This window comes from Prionailurus bengalensis, chromosome A2 (assembly GCF_016509475.1).
Source record: "Prionailurus bengalensis isolate Pbe53 chromosome A2, Fcat_Pben_1.1_paternal_pri, whole genome shotgun sequence".
Taxonomy (NCBI): domain Eukaryota; kingdom Metazoa; phylum Chordata; class Mammalia; order Carnivora; family Felidae; genus Prionailurus; species Prionailurus bengalensis.
In genome coordinates this window covers 80,669,984-80,693,018 of record NC_057348.1, presented here as the reverse complement: position 1 = coordinate 80,693,018, position 23,035 = coordinate 80,669,984, and the positions used below count along the sequence as shown (strand labels likewise).

At 40.2% G+C, this 23,035-nt stretch overlaps 2 protein-coding genes across 5 annotated transcripts in view; one reads left to right on the top strand and one right to left on the bottom strand.

Moving 5' to 3' along the window:
* Positions 1 to 19: 19 nt before the first annotated feature.
* Positions 20 to 18,158, top strand: ARMC10 (armadillo repeat containing 10). Its single transcript, XM_043588672.1, has 6 exons — positions 20 to 299; positions 5,293 to 5,441; positions 8,235 to 8,369; positions 11,407 to 11,583; positions 16,139 to 16,210; positions 17,107 to 18,158. The coding sequence occupies exons 1-6, from the start codon at positions 161 to 163 to the stop codon at positions 17,356 to 17,358; spliced, it is 924 nt and encodes a 307-aa protein (XP_043444607.1). The 5' UTR covers positions 20 to 160; the 3' UTR covers positions 17,359 to 18,158.
* NAPEPLD (N-acyl phosphatidylethanolamine phospholipase D) overlaps positions 18,159 to 23,035 on the bottom strand; it is a 46,343-nt gene continuing 41,466 nt past the window's right edge. For 3 of the 4 annotated variants that reach the window (XM_043588667.1, XM_043588669.1, XM_043588670.1), the window contains exon 5: positions 18,159 to 21,424. In XM_043588667.1, the coding sequence (XP_043444602.1) occupies positions 21,296 to 21,424 (129 nt within the window). In that variant the 3' untranslated portion in view covers positions 18,159 to 21,295. The remainder of the gene's footprint in view (positions 21,425 to 23,035) is intronic. The other variant, XM_043588668.1, reaches the window with a different exon arrangement.

Below are 23,035 nucleotides of genomic sequence, written 5' to 3'. Positions count from 1 at the left end.
TGGGCGGTTTTACTATTTTAGCAGGGCCGTTTCCGGGAGGCGGAGCTCAAGCCCCATTTCCTTTCTCGCCCTTCGGCTGGCGCTGGGGTGGCGGCGGGGCCCGCTTGCTTCGGAGCCTCCCGCGCCAGGCCCAGCGCTGCGCCTCAGCCCCAGCTGTAGCATGGGCCGCTCCCGGCACGTGGGCTGGGTGGCGGCGGGCCTGGTCCTCGGGGCCGGCGCCTGCTACTGCATTTACAAGCTCACGCGGGGCCAGCGGCAAGGCGACCGCGGGCTTAGGCTGCGCCCCTCGCGCTCCGCAGGTGAGGCCGCAGGGGTGCCCAGCAGGTGGCCGGGGACGGCCGGCGGGGCCTCGGTGTTATCCCGAGGGTGCGGGTTGAAGACTGCTGGCGCTCGTGGCTCTCCCGTGCTTGCAGAGAAAGGAGCCGAGCTGGAGGAGGGAGAGCGGGAGGGAGATTCGTGAGAAGTACAAGGTCGAGAACCACAGGTGCAGAGGGCGGATCGTCCGCTTGACTGGGTGCGGGTAGGGTTCTGAGCCGCCCCTTGCCTCTATTTGGTTCAAAATCGTGGGATGAAAAGTTGCCCCGATTTTCCTGCCTGAGTGCGGCGTCACAGCGGAGGGTTGATTAGGTTTCTCAAAAGCATGTCGATTATTCCTCACGTTAAAGCTTGCTTCCCGGACTCTGTGTTACCAAAGGGATTGTCCCTACTGTGGCCCGGGTTTTGCTGGCCTTGGAGCGGTAGATGATGAAATTGTGCTTGGACTTGCCCTGGAAGAAGGAACCCTTGAGGATTATCTCTGCCTGCATTCGGCCCAGCCTCAGAGGGGAGGTACCTTGATGTCACTGGTTCATACACAAAGTTGCAGAGAGATCCTGGAAGTACAGACACAGGTGTATATATCAGTTGAAACAGTTGTCTGCATGAGAGGGTACCCTCCTGGTGAGCAAGTGTGTGGTTAAATTGCCATCCAAAAGTTGATTGGTGCATTCGGGATTCTGAGGATTTGCTGAATGTTCTGGAGGAATATTTCAGGTCATGGACGCTGTTACAGAAATAATTAAAAGTAAAACTACCAACTAAGAAATTCCTCTCTACAAATAGACAAAAGAACTAAAGAGTTTTATTGTTGAATAAGCATTAAACTAGATTGCTGAGTCGTCACAGGCCACCTGCTAATGGGATTGAAAAAGAGTGCTCACTCTTTTATGTACCCAGGCAGATAAAAATCTATTTCATATTATCTGCCTGTTCGCAAGATTAACATGTCCTTAAGCGGACTTGACAACACCATTTGCTACACATAGTTCATCATATATTCACTAGTAATTGTGGTGGCTATTTGTGTTAGCTAATTGCCTTTATCCAGAGGAAAAATAAGACTTCTCAGTATCTTTAGGATAAACAGGAGGTGACAGCAGGGAGCCAGGTGCCAAGGCTAAACTCAGAGATCAGGGCTTCATCTTTCTTGATCTTTACATTTCAAACAGATAGTCCCAAAGCCTCTAAGAAACACTTTGTTGCATTGTAAATTGACAAGAGGGTTACTTAGCCTTTAAAAAGATGTTCATTTATGTCAAAGAGACAGAGGATTTATAGTTATAGCTGACTCTTAAACAATCAGGGTTTGAACTGTGCAGGTTTACTTACAAGCAGATTTTCTTCAGTAAATATATGTACAATTCTGAAAATGTATTTTTCTTATGATTTTCTTTATTTTATTATGAGAATACAGCATATAAGACCTAGAGCATACAGAATATATGTTAAATGACTGTTTTCGGTAAGGCTTCCAGTTAATGGCAGGTTGTTAGTAGTTAAGTTTTGGGGAGTCCAAAGTTATACGTGGATTTTCAACTTCTCAGGCATTGGCATTCCTAGCGCCTGCCTTGTTCCAGGGTCAGCTTTACCACTTTGCTCAAGGAAACACTCTTAAGAAAACAGAGTAGAGGGAAAGTGTATTTCCTTTTGGCACAAAGGAAAACAATTTTTTTTTAAAGATCTTTATTTACCTTTACTTACAGCCTAATTTGTTGTCCTTGAGAGATTTCCATATAGGCAATTGGTCTGGTGGCCTGGACTTCAGATACCTTCTTGACCTGGTAAACGTGGATAGTGTTACTTTTAAACTTAATTTTACCAGTTTCCGAAGTCACCATTACCTTTGGTCAAGCAATTTACAAAATAAGTTGCTCATGGCCCCTTCTTCCTGAAGCTACTCACCTTTATTTTTGAAGAAGACTTGAGAAGTACCCATTTTTTTAGCATCAACCTTAGATTTCAGAAGATGGTCTTTTTTGTTTTAATTGAGATATAATTCACATGTAACTTTGTACTAGTGATAGGTATACAGTATAATGATTTGATATGTATGTATTTGATATCAAATATATGGTATATATATTTCATTCAATTTGATGTATTTGATTTATGTATTTGTACATATTGCTGAGCAGTCACAGTAAGTTGAGTTAACATCTCTCACCTCAGAAAGTTACAGATTTTTTTGTTGAGATGAGAACTTTTAAGATGTACTCTCTTAGCAACTTTCAAGTATACGATACAGTATTGCTAACTGTAGTCACCAAGCTGTACATTACATGCCCAAGACTGATTTATCTTAAACTCAGTTTGTACTCTGACCACCTTCATCCATTTTACACTCCCCCTTCGCCTGCCCCCAGCAACCCCAATCTCTATTGATTAACTCATTTTTTGTTTGTTTTTAGATTCTATATATGTGACATTATACAGTATATAAAACCTTGTTTTGAGAGCATAATTCGTTCTGGAAACATGCTTTTATCCAAAGCATTTGTATATCAAAGAGAATTTGCCCGTAAGGAATAATGGAAACTCAGATGATTCATTCCACAACCGAAAAATATTCATATAAAAATGATTACAATACTGTAATATAATGCAAAATAATAAAATACAAAATATAAAGAAAAATAAATTAATTAACCTGCACTTACCTTTGACAACCTTCGTGGCTGGTGTGAGGGAGATGAGAGGAGGATTACTGTGGAGAATGACTTTCACGATCACTAACGGAGTCACTGCTGTCTACTGGCTCTGTAGAATCTTTTTTTCATGCAACTTTAACAAGGAACCTAGCCAATGACACTTGCTTTTGCCTCCTTTTGAGGATTTCGCGGAAATGTGACATTGCATTGTCGTTAAACAGATTCATTGCCCACACTGCTACAGCCTTATTTGGGTGGTGATTTTCTACAAAATTTTGCAGTTTCCCACATTTGACATATCTCCCTAATTTCATTTGAAATGAGGGATTCCTCTGCCTCTTTCTCCTCCTCCTCCTCTGCAGACGAGATGCAGACATCGACTTCTTATAAAATCTCGGCCACCTCTTGAATTTTGACTTCTTGAATTTTGGCCACTTGCACACCTCATTCATACTTCTCAGTGTGAGATTTCCTTCTTCAAAAGTAATCATCTCCTTACCACCTTTTTTCTGACCTTTTTCTGCATGGGGCCATTGTATACGCTCGCATGGATGTTGACTATAGTACAGTATTAATAAACTCTCGTCATATACTGTATTTAATGTAACCGGCAATGTAAGGCAGCAGAGGACAGGGTCTAGATCTGCAGGCAGCCTGACCTAGAATGAAGCAAGCATTCCTAAGCTTACTCTTAATACAGAAAAGTGAAGGACTGTCCACAGGCGCTTTGAAGCGACAAAAAATACACTAGTGCCAGTTGTGAGCACCTTCCAATGTTCTGAAAATTCACTGATTTCTGCCAAACACCGCAGCCTGAGGCTGAGCATCTGAACATGGGAGATGATCACCCACAATCCTGCAGTGAGAGAGGGAGAACACCATTGGCTCAGTTGTGATCATGTGACATTCAGCATCACATACTGCTTGCATTGCAAGACATTGCTCTTTTATCAAGTTAGAATGTATTAGAAATGTTTGCTCATCTTGCAGAACACTCTCAGAACAAGTTACTTGCAATCCAAGGTTTTACTGTACTTAATTTTCATTACAGGAGCGATACATATTTATTGCAAAAAAGAAAAAAAATATTCCTAAGCACAGGATAGAAAACAAGTCATTCAAAATCCAACACCCAAAGATAACCACCTTTAATAATTTGGTATATATTTTAAAAACGAAAAGGCACAGGGGCTTCTGGGTGGCTCAGTTAAGCTTCCAACTTCTGCTCTGGTCATCTCATAGTTCATGAGTTCAAGCCCCGCATCGGGCTCTGTCCTATCAGCATAGAGGCTGCTTTGGGTCCTCTGTCTCCCTCTCTTTCTCTTTCAAAATAAATATATTTTTTTAAAGGCACAGATATGACATCATATAGCAACTATTGTAGGCTGCCCCTCCCCTGGCAGTGAATTGTGGACATGTCTACTGTCTAACCTGTAATCATAGGTTCATTTTTCAGGAACAAACACACAATGATGGTGTTATAAAATGGTTTCTATTCTTCCTGTGGTAATTTCTGTAAATATAGTTGTGGTTTTTTTTTTTTAAGATAGAGCTATAAATTCTAAAAGTCACTGACCAGATCCAGTATTCAGCTGCTCTAGCTCTACTCAAAACAAGAGCTTTGCTTTTGTCCTTGCCCCCAGCAAAACTGTTATTCTAGCATCTAGAATCCCAACCAAACAAAAATGCCGCACTAGCAGCATGATTGGCTTACTCCCATAACTTTGTCTCCAACCTGAGCTACTCTTAAAATTGTGATCAGAAAACATCTGCTTAATGCAAACCCTTTTCCTTCAATAATCTATGCCTCTAGGCAAGTGTTCCATTGGACAGGTGTACCTGATTTTTAAAAGAAATAGAAAATGTTTCAGCATGCAGTGCCTTACTAAGAAAGAAATACCAAGTGACCATTGGCTAATTTCTTAATGTCTGTAAGCCTCAGTTTATCATCTGTAAATTGAGAATTATAATGGTATCTTCTTCCAAAGGTTACTGGAACATTAAATGAGATAAAGTAGATGACATGCTTAAAACTGTGCCTGGCATCAGAGTATGCATTCAATATTGTTTAAAAATATTATCTAGGGGCACTTGGGGGGGGGGGTTCAGTCGGTTAGGCATCTGACTCTTGATTTTGTCTCGGATCATGATCCCAAGGTTGTGGGATTGAGCCCCATGTCAGGCTCCACACTGGGCGTGGAGCCTGCTTAAGATTCCCTCCCTCCCTCCCTCCCCTCACTTTCTTCTTTCTCAAAATAATAAAAATAAAAATCCTTTAATCTCCTATTGATTTTAAAGAGTTTTAAATAACTTTGTTCTTCTGCAGAAGATTTAACTGATGGTTCATACGATGATATACTAAATGTCGACCAGCTTCAGAAACTCCTCTACCTGCTTGAGTCCACTGATGATCCTATAATTATCGAAAGAGCTTTGGTCACTTTGGGTAACAATGCAGCCTTTTCAGCTAACCAAGTAAGTATCTAGTCTCAGAATGGGTACCTCCCATTCTTACACCCTAGCAGTAATTGTGACCCTGATAAGGTACTTAATCCCAGAGCCTCACTTTCCTCATATACGTGGTGTGGGGATGTATCCCTCCAGCATAATGTTTGCTCCTGAAAAGCACATCCTAATAGTGACATAGTGTTACTGGGATTTGAGGTCCCCTTGAAGTTCATCACAGGCATCACGTTGGTTAGTAGATAAATGTTATCTATACCACATTTAGTATTGCATGGCTTTTTCAATTTGAAATTCAACCTTGTTGTAGTTGAAAAGTGAAAGCATCTAACATTGAAGTACATGCCTTCTATTATATGTAAGTCTCATGGGGGTGGTTCTGATGCAGGTGGGCCCTTGATTGCTAACAACCACTAACCAATGTTACCTTCTACCAATAGCGACTTGGTAACACTAAGTCTCTCTAGCTCAATTTGAATGTTACCTTCTATTACTCCCACGGAGAAAAAGTAAAAAAAAAAAAAAAAAATTGGAAGGGTTTTTAATGCCTTTCATTAAATTTGTCATGAAAACTATGTTGAATTTACACTCTATTTCAATCAAGTTTTTTCCAGCATGATAAGGTTTACTGTAAAACTTTTGAGATTTATAGGGAGATATAAAAAATATTTGTTGATTACTCATATTCTTTCAGTTGCGAGTGACAGAACCCAGCTTAAATTATTTAAAAAAATTTTTTTAATATTTATTTATTTTTGAGAGAGAGAGAGACTGAGACAGCATGAGTGGGGGAGGGACAGAGAGAGAGGGAGACACAGAATCCGAAGCAGGTTCCAGGCCGAGTTGTTAGCACAGAGCCTGACACGGGGCTCGAACCCACGAACCGTGAGATCATGACCTGAGCCAAAGTGGGACGTTCAAATGACTGAGCCACCCAGGCGCCCCCAGCTTAAATTATTTTAAACCAAAAAGGAAAATACTGAGCTCAGTTAACTTGGACATCCAAGAATAGCACTGGCTTCAGGCACAAGTGGAAACGTTTAAGGTTCCGGAATGCATTATCAGAGCTCTCCCTCCCTCCATCTTTTGGCTGTGCTTATCCCTGCTTCTTTTTGTATATTGGTTTTTTACCTCTTTGGCCACAAAAAAGTTTTCTTCACAGGATGGAAAGAAAGCCACTGGCCACCCAAGCCTCCATCCCTGAAAGGTGGAATTGCTCAGCCAGGGTCAGGTGCTGTGCTAATAAGGCTCCCTGGGCCATGGGTAGCAAGGCTTGACTCACGTGAGCATCTCACGGCCAGACAGCAGGGGATGGATGTGGTGGGTGTGAGCACATTCGCCCAGCCATCCCATCGGAGACTAAATGGAAGAAAAGAGGTGCTCTGTCTGCCCCCCGGGCAGGGGGGAGCGCCACACAAACAAAAACAACAGATGGTAACTGTTAGCATGCCTATATAGTGCTGTTTCTGATGCCATTGTTTCATATCTCTCTGAAACAAACTGTAGCTCGAAGAGTGTGTCTGTAGCCACTGCTTGAACGAGTGTTTTCTTGGCTAATGGAAGTTGGTGCCCCTGGTCGTAAATTACAGTGCCTTCATCTACTTTAGTAGGATAGTTAAAACAAACAAACAAAAATCTGTTTTCTAGTAATCACAGTTCTTTGGGAAGAACCTGGATTGCACAGGGGGTTTCTTTTTCTCCCAGTGCTGAGCCCACTCTGGACAGTAGAGTAGGGGTTAGGGCTGTTGGTAAAAAATGGATGATGGCAAGATACTCTTTTGTTCTTTTTCTCATAGAAGGGCATGTTTTGGCCCAAAAGGAGTAATGTTCAGCTTACTTTTCTTGTAAGAATAGAAGCAGTTCATGCATCTTTTAATGTTGAGGAAGGACTAAGGCGCATAGTAGTAGCATAGTGTTGCAACTTATGGTGAGAAATCCCCCAGATTATTATTTCTTCAGAAATTTGGCTATCATTTCCCAAATTGCGTGGAACTCCCAAGTCTTCCAGGTGTTGATAGGTGTTTCCTCTGACCCCACTCTTCCCTCTATTTTGTGTACAGTTCGTGGAAATGCTATATTGAATGGTCCCCTCTTGGAGATTCCTGATGCACATGATGAATATATGAATGCTTCACAATAAAGAAATGTTTGCACTTAATATACACAGAGTTTCTCAAACTTAACCATGAAACCTTTTTTTTTTCTTAATGGAACATCTATTAATATCTTGAGGGATTTGTGTTCCAAAGAATACAGTTTAGCAAAGCATAACACTTTTCCAAATTTGCCTATAATAGGAAAGTCCCAGAACTAATTTCAGAGGAAAATCATTTGTAAATTGCTTTGAGATCATTTAAGTAGCTCTGCAAATCTTCATTGTATATCTCCAAGCTATAGTTTTTAAATAACTATGTATTGTAATTTATTTCCAATCTATTTTCTTACCTATAAAATTATGGAAATTTAATTTTAATAAAATTTAATAATTTTTTTTTTAAATAAGAATTACAAGGGTACCTGGGTGGTTCAGTCAGTTAAGATTCCGACTTCAGCTCAGGTTGTGATCTCGCGGTTCGTGGGTTTGAGCCCTGCACTGGGCTCTCCGCTCTCAGCACAGAGCCTGCTTTGGACCCTCTGTCTGTCTCACTCTCAACAATAAATAAATAAGTAAAATAAGAAATACAGATTGTGCATAGGAAAGGTATTCCCAAAGAGTCATTAATTTTTATTTGTATTTGTAGATGCAAAAAGTTTGATGAAGGGGGTGCCTACTGAAGTGATGGTCCTCGTTTTTTCCCCTCTTAGGTCATTATTCGTGAATTGGGTGGTATTCCAATCATTGGAAGCAAAATCAACAATCTCAACCACAGTATTAAAGAGAAGGCTTTAAATGCACTGAATAACCTGAGTGTGAATGTTGAAAATCAAGTGAAGATAAAGGTAAGTTAGCTGAAATCACAAATGTGTGAGTCTTCTATGGTGTTACCTAGGACCTCCATCACCTCCCATAATTACCTTTTGTGTGTGTGTGTGGTGAGAACATTTAAGATCTACTCTCCCAGCACCTTTCAAGTATATAATACAGTATAGTCACCCTGTTATCCATCAGCTCCCAGAACTTACTCATCTTACACCTAGAAGCTTGTGCCTTTTGACCAAAATCTCCCCATTTCCTTCACCCTTAGCCCCTGGCAACCACCACGCTACTCTAATTCTGTGAGTTCAGCTTTTTTAGACTCCACATATAAAAGATCCCTTCAGTATTTGTCTTTTTCTGTCATGTCACTTAGCATAATGTTCTTAAGGTCTATCCATTGGTTGCTAATGGCAGGATTTCCTTCCTTTTTATGGCTGAATAATATTCGATTGTATATAGACATGTGCTTTATTCATTCACCTGTCACCACAGGTTATTTCTGTGTTTTGGCTGTTAAGAATAATGCTGCAGTGAACATAGTGGGTACATATGTCTTTCAAATTATTCTTTTTGCCGTTTTCAGATAAATGCCCAGAACTGGAATTGCTAGATCGTATGGTGGTTGTATATTTAATATTTGGAGGACTCTCCATACTGCGTTCCATAGTGGCTGTACCATTTACATTCCCACCAGCAGTGCACAGGATTCCCTTTTCTCCACATCCTTGCCAAGACTTTTTTTTTTTTTTTTTTGACAGTAGGCATTCTGGGTATGAGATATGACTTCACTGTGGTTTTGATTTGTATTTCCCAGAAGATTAGTGATTTCCCAGAAGATTAGTGATATTGAGCATCTTTTCATTTATCTATTGACCATATGTGTATCTTTTGGAAAAATATGTATTCAGGTCCTCTGCCCATTTTTTTATGGAGAATAAGGCAGAGGAAGGAGGCATCTGAACCAGGCGGTAAGAAGTGCCTTATGCTTTTGAGTTTGGGGTTCGTTTGTTTTTTTTTAATGTTTATTTATTTTTGAGAGACAGAATGCTAGTGCGTTAGGGGCAGAGAGAGAGGGAGACACAGAATCCGAAGCAGGCTCCAGGCTCCAAGCTGTCAGCACCAGAGCCCGACGTGGGGCTTGAACTCACAAGCTGTGAGATCATGACCTGAGCTGAAGTCAGATGCTCAACCAGCTGGGCCACCCAGGCGCTCCTGGGGTTCGTTTTAATCCAAGTGTGGTAAAGGAAACTGGTCAGAGTCTGGTAATACCAGCAGAAAGATAAAATAAATTAGGAACTTCTGTTTTTTCAGCATTCATTGAGCTCCTACTTTGTGGTACAGAGTTTAGAAATGAACACAATTAACTCTTGTTTTAAGAAAGCTAGGAGAGAGAAGGCAACTCCATAAACAGGCATGATGCAGGGCAGAACATGAAGTACTTAAAGGAAAAATGTAAGTAAAACATTGTTGAGCACATAGAAGGACAAGATCTCATCCAAAAGTTTTGTAAAAGGTAGAGTACAACCTGGCTCTGAAGAATGTCTGGTTTCTAGAAGCAGAGTTAGGGAGGGAGGGAATTCCAAGAAAAAGGAGCAAGGGGAGGTGGGCGCAGCTCCAGGAATAACCAAGGTGGTCCATCTGGTGATCTTGTTGCTAAAATTGAACCGGTGAAAAGACTTGGAGAAAATAATATTGGGGCACCTGGGTGGCTCAGTTGGTTAAGCATCTGACTTCGGGTGAGGTCATGATCTTGTGGTTCACAAGTTTGAGCCCCAGGTCAGGCTCTATGCTGATAGTTCAGAGCCTGGAGCCTACTTCAGATTCCTTGTCTCTCTCTCTGCCCCTTCCCTGCTTGTGCACTCTCTCAAAAATAAATAAACATTAAAAAAAAAGAAAAATGCTCAATGCATTTTAGGAAATGCTTTGAAAGACATCAGCCTCTTATGAAGATATATGATTTATAAAGAGCTAAAGAAATGTCCCCCCCCCCTTTTTTTTTTCTAAGGATGGGTAGGTATGTGATGAAATTCTGGCCAAAGAGAGCCAGGTGACTTATATCAGATCTGAAACAAGACTAAAAATCTAGTCTCTCTTTACTTTACTGCCATTACTCTAGTTTCTATGGTACCATGGATACCTTCGGTTTTTTAAAAAACTTAGAATTGGCTTATGGGACAATTGGTAATTTCTTAGCATTTCATATTAGGAATTTTTTTTTCTTTAGCAGTTAGAACTTCTGGTGGAGTTTTTAGTTAGGTGAATAGTTAATTATCTGTGAGACCTAGTTTTTCCAAGCTGGAAAGATCCTGGCCAGAAATAGAAAACCGTTTCAGAAAACTTTCCATCACCGGTGGGTTCAATTCTGTCATGTGTGAAATAGTACTCCTGTACTGTTTGCATTTTGTTTTCCCAGTGGCAGTTAACAGTATCAGGAAGGAGGAATTCGTATGCATAAACTAGGTAAATAAGAAAACTGGGTCAAAGAGAGTTTTCCCTCTCCTTTTGATAGAACTAACCCTAGAGAAAAATTCTTTCACTGTTTCCTCTATTCTTTACTTCGTAAGGATAGGGTCCTATTGTTAAGATACTTACCTTGATGCCAAATGGCCAGACATGTCTTCCTCCTTGGTCCTAGTGTGCCTAGACCAGTTAACACAGAAAGGTAGACTGAGTTGGGAGGCCCCCAATAATTGAGAGACCACTGGTGTTGAGAGCATGGTCTCTGGAATTGGACATTGCTCCCCTACCAGCTGGCTTGATATTGGGCTGGGGATCCAAGTTTCTTGAGGACTTGTCCTTATCTGTAAAATGGCCATCCTCTTCTGGATTAAGTCAGGTATATTTGTAAAATGCTAGCACATTGCCTGGCATTAGCAAAAAAGCTACCCAAAGGTAGCTTTAAAAATCAAAAAAGTTGCCCAAGTTCAAGGGCTGGATAGAAATGTCTTTTCTGCGGAGCCAGTCTCATCTTGAACAACTGCCCTGCTCCACTGGGCAGAAAAGTTACTATTTAACAGACAGACTTTTGGAGAATTAAGATGCTCACTTCTTTCCCCCTAGGTATACGTCAATCAAGTTTGTAAGGATGTCCTCTCTGGTCCCCTGGACTCTGCTGTGCAGCTGGCTGGACTGAGATTGTTAACAAACATGACAGTTACAAACGACCACCAGCACATGCTTCACAATTACATTACAGACCTGTTCCATGTGTTGCTTACAGGAAACGGAAGTACCAAGGTACAAATGAAACGGTTATGACTTGAAGTGCAAGGAACTATTGCATCAAGTTTATTAAGACTGGGATTGAAAGTTTTTTATTTATTTTTATTTTTTTTAATGTTTGTTTAATTTTGAGAGAGAGACAGAGTGCAAGCGGGAGAGAGGTAGAGAGAGAGGGAGACACAGAATCCAAAGCAGGCTCCAGGCTCTGAGCTGTCAGCACAGAGCCTGATGCAGGGCTTGAACCCATGAGTTGTGAGATCATGACCTGAGACGAAGTCAGACACTTAACTGACTGAGCCACCCAGGCGTCCCTGGAATCGAAAGTTTATTAAAAGGCTTTTCATGGACCCAAGAAAGTTAATTATGTTTATCCCCAAATATTCAATTTTAAAATTAATTTGTGAAAATCTGTTATTTCACTTATCCATAGATTGACATTTGTTTGATTTTCTGAAAACCAGTTTGCCTTTTACTGAGGTGACATGGGTGGCTCCCCCCACCACCAGGTATAATTATACATAATTGAGTAAAATGAGTCTCTGAGTTAATGCTGGTTAATTGAATTTTTGCTTAGCCTGAGGTTAGAAACATTTTTTTTGATTTAGACATTATCTGCTGAAAAATCTTTTGAAAACCACTTTTAAATTAGTAATAGATGTCTCAGTGCTTGATTTTGACTAGTTGTGTAGATGGTAGGAGGTAACAGAGACTAACCTGAATTAAGTAGGATCTCAGGAAACACCCCATGAAAGTAACTTGGGTAAACCCCTCATATTAGTGGGCATTTTTCTCAAGTGCCATTCTTTGAGAAACAGCATAAAAACAGAAGGTAGACTAATCAAAGGTTCCGATTAGTTGGGTTGGTCATTCATCAGCATTTTACTATATTGGTCAGTGTTCTCTGGCACGGTTGAAAGAAAAACATGAGCATTTTAGAAGGACTAAACGTGAAGCCATACCCCAAATATTCAACATCATCATAACCCTTATGTCTGAGGTTATCAAATGTGATGAGGAGAGCCTCACTACAGTCCTTTTAAAATTTGTTCCAGACTTTCCACTTTGCCAGTAGCCAGACTTATTTGGATCTGGTCTAAGATTTACCCAAAGGCACTGAACATTAAATGTAATAATCTTATTAGCAGTATTTTTGCAGTATGCTCCATTCATACGCAGTTTCCAAAACACAAGCACCCATCCACATCTCTTTCCCCAGGGGAGCAAGGTAACTTCCAGCCTCTGAGGCGCCATGGAAACCCTTCCCTGTTCCCAGTAGCATCACAAATATAGGACAGATCTCTCCTCTCCCAGTCTGCAGCTGCTTTACCCAAAACCTCAGGAGAAACGCTGAGTTTCGAGCCAGGCGAGTCTGGCCTTGGGGCTGTATGGATCTGTCTCAGACATGGTCTGTGTTTTAATATATTTTATGACTTTTTTAGAAGGTGACTCACACCACAATAGTATGTTCTATTTTTGTTTTGTTTTTCCATTCCATTGCCTAGTACAGCATTTCTGGGATAGAAATTTGCTTTTTTGGTCTGTCTGGGAACCTGACCCCAATTATAACATCATTTTTCCATAAAAAGTGAATGCAAAGTTCCAACTTACAAATGAGCTGCTAATGGACAATAATCCACTTGTGAGAAAATGTACCCGTTTTAGGTATTTTCTTAGTAAATAACCACCAAAATGAAAACTTATTTTTAGAAATCTTCTACTTAATTTTTTTTTCATTTATTTTTTAGAGAGAGCACATGAGTGGGGGAGAGGGGTGGGGAGACAGAATCTTAAGCAGGCTCTACACTCTCAGCATGGAGCCTAATGCAGGGCATGACCTGAGCCAAGATCAAGAGTGCTGCTCCGCTTGAGCCACCCAGGCGCCCCTGGAAATCTTATTTTTAATAAGAGATCTGACCATCCTATAATAATCTTTTGGGTACAGCAGTGATTCCTAACCAAATATAAGTAATGGGAGATTAACATAAATAAACCCTGTGTTTGTTAAATCTCCAGTGAGAGCAAAGAACTAATGGCTTGAAAGGAATGTCATGGAGTCACCACAAGAGGGCACATGTGATAAGAGAAAGAGCTTAACATGGTTCAAACCAAAATACAAACACAGGTCTCCCCTGCTATCTGAAAGTAGGGCATTCCTGTAAATCTTTTCGTAAGCCAAAATGGCATGACGCGAAGCAGCACTTAGCATTAATTTATATGGAAAAAGTTTTGAGTGGTCCCAGACCCAAGAAAAAAACCTCTCTCAGACTTTTCTGATAGCGTGGAACACATCTTGCTCACAGATGCACAAAATAAATCAAGATAAAGCGCAGATGCTCACAGGCACAGTTCAAAGCTATGGCTGCTTGATGCTGAGATGCTGAGAGGAGCTCCCGGGGTGCATGATGCCCCCACTAATGCTGGCTGCAAAACAAGCACCCAACCCTGTTTTCATTTTTTGCCTTTTTTTTTGTAAAAGCAAAAATCCTCTTTGGATTCCTTTTGGATAGAGAAACAGGTACTAATTATGTAGGTCTTTTATAAAAGCACAGTGGTGGGGGCACCTGGGTGCCTCAGTCGTCTGCAGTTGGGGGATCAGGCTCCACGCTGAGCATGGAGCCTGCTTGGGATTCTCTCTCTCTTTCAAAATAAACATTTAAAAATTTTTTAAATAGTTGGTAAATAAAATTAAGCAAACCCTTTTATCCTCTTTAACAAATTAGTATGTACAACATGATCAAAGGAATATGTGCATACATAGGATAGGTATATAAAAAGACCAGAAAGAAAATACCAAAACTTAATAGTGATTGTTTCTAGTCACGGAAATATGGGTGAATTTCCTTTTCCTTTGTGCTTTTCTATCACTTTTTCAAAATGTTCTATAGAAACACAGAGTGCCTATGTTAAAAAAAAAAAAAAAAAAAAAAAGTCTCCTGGGCGCCTGGGTGGCTCAGTTGGTTGAGCTTCTGACTTCGGCTCAGGTGTTGATCTCTCATGGTTCATGAGTTCAGGCCCCACATCTGGCTCGCTGTTGTCAGTGCAGAGCCCACTTCAGATCCTCTGTCCCCCTCGCTCTGCCCCTCCCTGGCTTGTGCTCTCAAAAAAAAACCCAAAAAGTCTTCTAAAATAAAGATGTAGGTTCCCTCCCAGGTCTGGTGGGGAGCACCTTCGCCACTCCTCACTTTGTGTAATTTCAAGTGTCTTTTACAAAGTATAGCTTTATATGACTGTTGTTTGTAAATAGGAATTGTATTTGATGATGTTTTTACAGTAGTCCCCCCTTATCTGTGGTTTCACTTTCCGTAGTTCGTTATCTGCTGTCAACCACGTTTGGGATGTGGATGATCCTTCTGACTTACCATCAGAATGTCACTAGTAGCCAAATAATCAAAATGCCTGTCATTCACCTCACTTCATTTTGTCACACAGGCATTTTATCACCTTACCTCATAAGAAGGGTTAGGGGCACCTGGGTGGCTCGTTCAGTTAAGCATCCGACTCTTGACTTTGGCTCAGGTCATGATCTCATGGTTCGTGAGTTCGAGCCCCACATCAGGCTCTGCACTGTCAGTGGGATTCTCCCTCTCCCTCTGCTCCTTCCCCACTTGCGCTTGCTCTCTTTCTCTCTCTCTCTCTCAAAAATAAACATTAAAAAAGGATGAACACAGAACAATATACTCTGAGAGTACTCACTTCACAAACACTAAAATTCGAATGATATGTTGAGAGATCACATTCACTTGTTATAGCACATTACTGGAATTCTATTAACTATTGATCATCTATTACTTTGCCTAATTTATAAATTAAACTATCCTAGGTATGTATGTGTAGGAAAAAACATAGTATATATAGGGTTTGATACTGTCCATGATTTTAGGCATGTGCTGGGGGTCTTGGAATGTATCCCCTGCAGACAGGGGGTCTATACTGACCAGTTATAAGTGATGGGAATGCCGATATTCTAGCTAGTCTGCTAGAAGTTAACATTTGTTTGCTGATTATTTTTATCACTGCCTATTTGAAAGATTTTAACATATTTTTTCATATAAAAAAAGATAAGCTCAAAGGTTCATAGTAACCTACTAAAAAAGAAAAGGGCCATATTTTTATCTAGTCTTGGTAACTGAACTGCTCCAAGATTTTCATACTTTAAATAGAAATAAACCAAGCTTTGAGAGATTCTTTTTTTTGTTCCAAAGATCGTATTTCACTTACCAGTAATCATAATAAAGCTCATTTATGTAACAGATGTTGTTTATTACCATGGGTTGGGGGTTGGGTAGGCAATGAGACATTCAGGATCTCTTCCCTGACGATGTACTTGAAAAAGTAAGGTTTAAATAAGCCTGCTGTGTGAGAAGTGCTCCCGGAGTGTGCCAGGTGTGGAAGAGGAGAGAGGCCCTCACAAGATGCACGCAGAGAGGGCTCTGTGGGGCAAAGGATTTGAGCCAGACCCGGAAGCCCGGGCAGGACTTTAGAATGTGACCGCAGTGAGAGGGCAGTATTGCCGGGAAGGGAAAATCCATGCTCACTGGTCTGAAACAAACCAGTATCATTCCTATTTCAGGTTCAAGTTTTGAAGCTGCTTGTGAATTTATCTGAAAATCCAGCCATGGCAGAAGGACTACTTGGTGCCCAAGTAAGCAGTTTACATATTTGTTTTGTAAGTTATACAAATATATAGATTTGGCCTAGAAAGATTTATCTCAACACGTTAACAGATTTTTTTTTAATTTGGTTCTTTTTGCCTATATATGAATTTCCCAGATGTTCTGTAATGAACATATTTTCCTTTTAAAAATCATTTTGGAAAAGTTCTCCCTGACAATAATAAATTATAATCGTTCTGCCTGTCCATTTTGGGGTACCAGTATGTCGTCACGTCTCCTATACTTGACCTACTTGTGTTCGCATGTATCTTCACATCCACTGAAACGCTAGTCTTCACCTACCAAGTCCCCAGGATGTGCCAGATGCCAGGCTGAGTGCCAGGACACACCAGTGGGCGCACGTGGCATGGTGCCTGTCCTCGTGGAGCTTGTGAGAAGAGACAAAAATATGTAACAAAACAAGATCACTAAAAGCTGTGATAAGTGTTCTGAGGAAAGCGAAGGCACTACTGATAGCAAACAGGCGTCAACTCCTATAAAGGAGGGAACCTGTGACAGTGACCTCATCCATGTGCCCCATGCCCATGCCCACAGTGTGCAGTGGGCAGCAAATGTCTGGGGAGTTGATGAGCTCCCGTGAGGAAACTTGGACCTTAAAAAGGATATGGGCGTTTTTCCAAATGACTACAATCTAGGACTCTAAGAAAACAGAATTTTTCAGCTAAAACTATGAAGCTTCTTTTTTTCCATTGGTATACAGTATAGGGGTGCATTAAGATTTTACATTTATGTTAGGTGATTTTAGGGATAATTTTCTATGACAAGATTTTTTAAAATGTATTCAGTGTAGTTTTCAAGTGGGAAAATATACATGAAAAATATTTTCAAAAATTTAAAAAATAATAGTCATTGTTTCCTATTTCAGGTGGATTCATCATTTCTTTCCCTTTATGACGGCCATGTGGCAAAGGAGATCCTTCTTCGTGTTCTTACGCTATTTCAGAATATAAATAACTGCTGCAAAAAAGAAGGCTGTTCAGCCATGCAGCCTACTTTCCCTAAAGGTTCACTGTTTTTCCTGTTATACGGAGAAGAATGTGCCCAGAAAATGAGAGCTTTAGTTGATCACCATGATGCAGACGTGAAGGAAAAGGTAACAGTATTACCAAAATTCTAATTGGTCCTATTTTTCATCTTCCTTACCAAGGGAGCTGAAATTCTTTTCACCTGCTGAATTTAAATGGTAATTTCCTCATTAACACAACATTTCAACATTAACACAACATAACTTGCCATGGTCTTCTGGTTTATTTTGAACCATTTTATTGATACCAAATGAAGAGCTTGTTCTGAAAGCATGTCTTTTTATTTTGCTGTTTGTGGAGTTTACTTCAATTATTTCCTCTACGTGACATGACAGTTTTCTTTTTTACGTGTAAGCTAACCTGCCCTTAGAAGTGATGTGCAGTTACTTGTTGAGACCCCGTTAGTGTGTGATTAATTAGTTCGTCGGGGCTGCCGCAGGAATTACCTTGTTCTCGTGGTAGAGTTCCTGAGCCTTTGAGGCCACCACCCAGCCCAGCCATACCACATGCTTCCAGAAGTCTGTTCCCAGCAGTAGAGTTTAGTCTGAGTTGGTGAAAACTCTCCCCGTCCTTACCACTCCCACTCAGTACACCAGCCTGTGAAGATGCCTTGTATAATCAAATGTCCATCCACAGGCAACTGGTTAAGTCACTTACCTAATCTTAGAAGAAATAAGTCTGAATGTGCTCATGTGGAAAGGCATCCATGAAATAGGCATGTGTTTTTTAAATGAACAATTTATGCTTCCATCCAGAGAGAATATTTTCTAGAATGATACCAAGATGGGACTGAGGAAAGGTCTTTTCTATGTTTACCCTTCAATTGTCTGAATTTTACTATGAGCATAAGTTTTATAATTTTTTAAATAAAAAGGAAAAGAGTTCATACACATTTTCTCTTGAAAGTACTTTATTCATTAATTTTCATCCATATTTTAGAGATTTTCACATATTGTAAATTTTTATTCCATAAGCTATTGTAACAACTTAATAGATTTCCATTCAGCCAGGTTTTATAATGTTCAAGTTCATAACCATCACCATGCTTAGTATTAAGTAAACCAGTATGCAAGCAGAAGTTTTTCTACTCCAGGTAGTTAAGGCAAAGCCGTACGAGTACTTTAAGTTCATTTGTAAATATGTGGATTTCCATAGGAAGTCACAGATCCTCAAACAGAAAAATGTGTATTTTCAGGCTTATCCCAATATAGAAATCAAACTTGGAAGAATTACTTTTATAGTAGAAAAAGGATTCAGTATTAAGGTGAAAACATGGAAGTTCCCAGGTGGCTATAGCAGTAATGTGTATATGCTAAGAACACTACTTAGGTTTGCATCACTGATGAATAAAAGTACTAATTCCCTGAAAGGCACATTTCTTTATAACGAATTTTTTAAAAATCTGCCTTCGTTAGTGAAAATCAAAGTGTGCACATGATAAAAACTAGGATTTGGCTTTAATGTGCTTTGGCAGCACTGGATTCTAAAACCCCGCATCTTCTTTCCTCTGTTTTTAGTTTGACTAGATCATCCCATTTCCTGGAGATCAAAGCATTAGGTCTGAAATGTGAAAATACACAAACGGATCTAGGTTGGTGCAGATCATGGCATATCTTGGCTTTTCTCAGGATTGCCCCTCACTGGGTGATCCCACCCTCCAGGCAGGGAGGAACATCAAGGGGTTCCCCAGGAGAAGGAATCCTCAATCAAATCTCACATGTTCGAATGGGTGCCAAAGAGCAAAATAAAACTGATCAAATAAGATCGAGTAAAAGGTATTACCGCAGAGGTTAGAATGAATAGAGGCTAAAGAGTGCATCTGGCTTTTCAAAATTTGGTTTTGTTTTGTACATAAACGTACAAAATGTAGCTAAGTGAGACAATGGAAATCACTCAATAGAACGAGACCGTACAAGGAGACCTGAAGCTCGATGTACTTAACAAAATGTCAACACAGAAAGAATGTGAATGGTAATAAAAATTAAAGCTTGTGAGGAAGCAGGCCTAATTCAGTGGAACTAGAACATAATTTAAAGTGCTCAGAGCCCCGCGGTTACACAGTGCACATGAATACAGAAATGATGTTAAGGCCATTCATGGAGCAAATTAAGATGAGCTTGGTCTGCTTCAGAGAGCAGAGGCAAGAGATGCGCGTTGAATGCAGCGTGCAACAGAAGGAGGGCGACTGCGTGAACACAGCCAGTGTCAGGGCACCAGGCCCCAAAGCTAATCCACCATCAACCTAACTTCTCCATTCCCATCTGCTTGCTAGAATGTTCCTTCAGAGTGAAAGGTTTATGGTGGTTCAGTTTTTGTTTTCCTGAAGGTTATCTTACAGGGAAATTTTTTGTGCTTTAGTGCCTCCAAATCACATATATTCACACACATTATATACACATTTCCCCCTGACAGATTTGCATCTTTGTAAGATAAAAAATGCTAAATTTTGATGAAGATCATTTACATTTATTTTGGCTATTACTCCCCAAATTTACAAAATGAGATGAAGTTGTTAATCCTCAGTGTTTCATGTCCTAGGTACAGATGCTTGAATCTGCAATGGGAACGATACGCGACCAAAAGCATGAGCCTAGTTTTAGCTTTCAGATCTCTAGTAGGCAGTGAGGTCTTAAGAAATAATTTTCTCCCTTATATTTCCAAAGTGCTTTTTAAAAAATCACTATTCACATTCTTTTGGAGGTAGGTCAAAATTATCCTCTTGTTGCACATGAGGAAACTGAGGCACAGTGAGTGTAGGTGACTTGTGGCAGGATACACAGAAAACCATGGTGGAAGCAGGATTGAAATTCCAATTAAGTGGCTAACAGGTGGCGTGCATAGATGTGTATGTGAAAATAAATAGAATATTGCCCGTGTAGCATATGCTGTAAAAAACCTACTTTGATTATTCTGCGAATGAAATTTATTTCACTGAGACTGGGGAGCAGGAAGATGGGATGGGCCTCTAATGTACCTCATTGGCTCTGAGGAATGTTCAGAGCAATCCCAGGGCCCTTACGGGACTAAACTCAGGTCACCTAATTCCCAGAACTACTTTTAAACTGCTAGTATTCCGTGCTAGCTTAGTAAAAGCAGAATTGTGCGTATGGGTCATTTAATATAAAAATATAAGACCTCTGAATCATGTAAAACATAAATTATTTATAAATCTTATTGATACATCGAGGGTTGGAGCTAAGAAATGGGGGGGGGGGGGCGGTGAGTAGGTGGAGAGAAAAGAATATAGAAGGAATTGTTAACATTTTAAGATCTGCATTTATCTTTGTAAAATACTATTTCCTTGCAGTGATCTTTGTGCTCAGCAGGTCTGACTTGTAGATTAAAAATAGAAAATGTCATCAATCATGTCCTCATAACCACACTCTCCCTTCCTCTGCCCAACTCAGGCAGCTTCTGATTTGGGGACTGGGGATGTGCAACAGAATATATTATTCCTCTTTGAAACAATGATGTCTTTAAAAATGGTAACTTAGCCCAATCTCCTGTGGTTTTATACTTAAAAAAATAAATCATTCAACATTTGGCATATAAGCTAATGTGGACAGAACAAGAAATGCTGTAAGCAGGTAGGTGTCCATTCCATCACTTACTCTAATGTGAATTAGAAGTTTAGATGTGCAGCCTCAAACCATCTAGGTAGATAGACTTAACCTGTAGAAGGCCCTTCACCAGAAGAACAGAAAGAAGACTTTAAAATCAGTTTTCCTAACTTCCAAATTCTACCACTAAAGCATAATCCTTTAAAAAAAATTCCATTTCAATGCTTCTACCATTGAGACAGGATTCAAATTCCCCTCTGCCAATTCAGTATTTAAATGACCCACCTCTGAACTCTTCTTTACAAGAACTGGCATTTGGAGTAGCAAGCAAGCCGTCACACAAAACATACAACACAAACTTATAGAAGTGGTTTCCAAATGTAAAACATCCTAATATATTCATGAATTTCTTAGTCTTTCCTAGAAGCTTAGAGGATACCTTTTTCACTAAAAGCTCACGTGCTCACATTCATTCAGAGTTTTCATCATCAGTATGGAGGTATCTGGATTCTCCATGCTTCAAGACAAAAAAATCTTCAGTGTTAAGTCCGTATCTTCCTAGAGCCTCACTCAGTTTCACTGGAGGCTCTAAGTAATGCTGGCAGAGGGCACACAGAAAACAATGGAAAAGGATTAACCTTGCATATATTGGGGGGTTATTTCAAATGAGAGTTGAAACTAAAATAACCAACATATGCCTACTTAAAATAATGTGTTTTCATTCAAGCATTAGCAAATGAGCCAATCACATTTTCTAATATAGTCATTAGAAATATATTATCTGTCCAAATACCATGAATGTCAAATTTGGTGCCAACTTAGATTGAACATCACTAGATTGCATGAAACCTGATGACCCTTTCACTACATGAAATTCCAGTCTAAATGGAATCAATGCCAAAGATAGTATTACAGAATTAGATATTACCAACATTTTTTAAGACTGTGGAAGTTTAGGGAGCACCTGGGTGGCTCAGTTGGTTAAGCATCCAACTGGCTGAGGTCATAATCTCACAGTCTGTGACTCTGAGCCCCACGCCAGGGTCTGTGCTGACAGCTCAGATCCTGGAGCCTGCTTCAGATTCTGTGTCTCCCTCTCTGCCCCTCCTCCGTTCACACTCGCTCACGCCCTCAAAAATAACATTAAAAAAAGGTTTTTTTAATAAAGAATATGGAAGCTTAGGTTGTAAGAGTGTAAGCAAATGCTGGAGAAAGATTTTTGGCTCCTAGAAGGTTGTCACCCTCAAATCCCTAGGCAAATATCGACACTGTAGTCTACAGAGTATAAGAGGGACCCAGAGAACAAAATCTGGTAGCATTTCCCCCATTTCCCCTTGTTTCCTATTTTTTTCCTTTATTCAAAGATTCTTTTTTTCTCAATTTCAATTAGAAAAGCTGTGGGGCACTTGGATGGCTCAGTCGGTTAAGCATCTGACTTGATTTCAGCTCAGGTCATGATCTCAGGGTTTGTGGGATTGAGCCCCGAGTCAGGCTCTGCACTGACAGCGTTGAGTCTGGTTAGGACTCTCTCTCTCCCTCTCTGTCCCTTCCATGCTGGCTCACTCTCTCAATAAAACAAAAAAAAACCCTCTAAGTGGCTCATGCTAGCACTTTAGTCCCACAAGGGAGGGAAAAATGCCCCACAGCCATACAACAACTATGAATCAAGCAAGACAGCAGATCAGAGGTAAGAGTTAAGTGGTGGAAGAAGCACCCAACACTCTGATTCCATTAAGGGCTAGGCAACCAGCTGAGACAACTCTAATTCCCTTTTAAAGGGTCACTGTTTTATGATCTCCAATAGGTTAAAAGGTAGCATATCTTATGTAATGCCTGAAATGTTTCCACCAAAACGAGTACATTAAGTTTTAGTACTTACATAACATCATGTAGGAAATTGACTCATAAATCCCTAGATAATTAGATGTTGCTATATGTACACAATTTTTTTAAGTGTTGCCAGGTTAAGGACATCCTTGGTCAGCTTATAGTAAGCAGCTATTATAACTACTTTTATGCAAATCATTTTAAAGTGTTTACTCATAGGGTAAACATCCAAAAATTCTGTGGTCTTTGTAATTTAACAAATTCATAGTTGTCAGGTTTATGCAACTCATGTCAGAATGTGAACACATTCTAAATTGCTAGGACTTATGGAGTTGTAGGTTTCATTAAGAAATAAAGATGGGGGGGCGCCTGGGTGGCGCAG

Bases quoted from the DNA above. Each gene is read 5' to 3' on its own strand.
- ARMC10 (XM_043588672.1), top strand. From the start codon at position 161: ATGGGCCGCTCCCGGCACGTGGGCTGGGTGGCGGCGGGCCTGGTCCTC. The intron at 5,442-8,234 runs GTAAGTATCTAG...TTCCCCTCTTAG, and splicing joins CAGCCTTTTCAGCTAACCAA to GTCATTATTCGTGAATTGGG. The intron at 11,584-16,138 runs GTACAAATGAAA...TTCCTATTTCAG, and splicing joins CAGGAAACGGAAGTACCAAG to GTTCAAGTTTTGAAGCTGCT.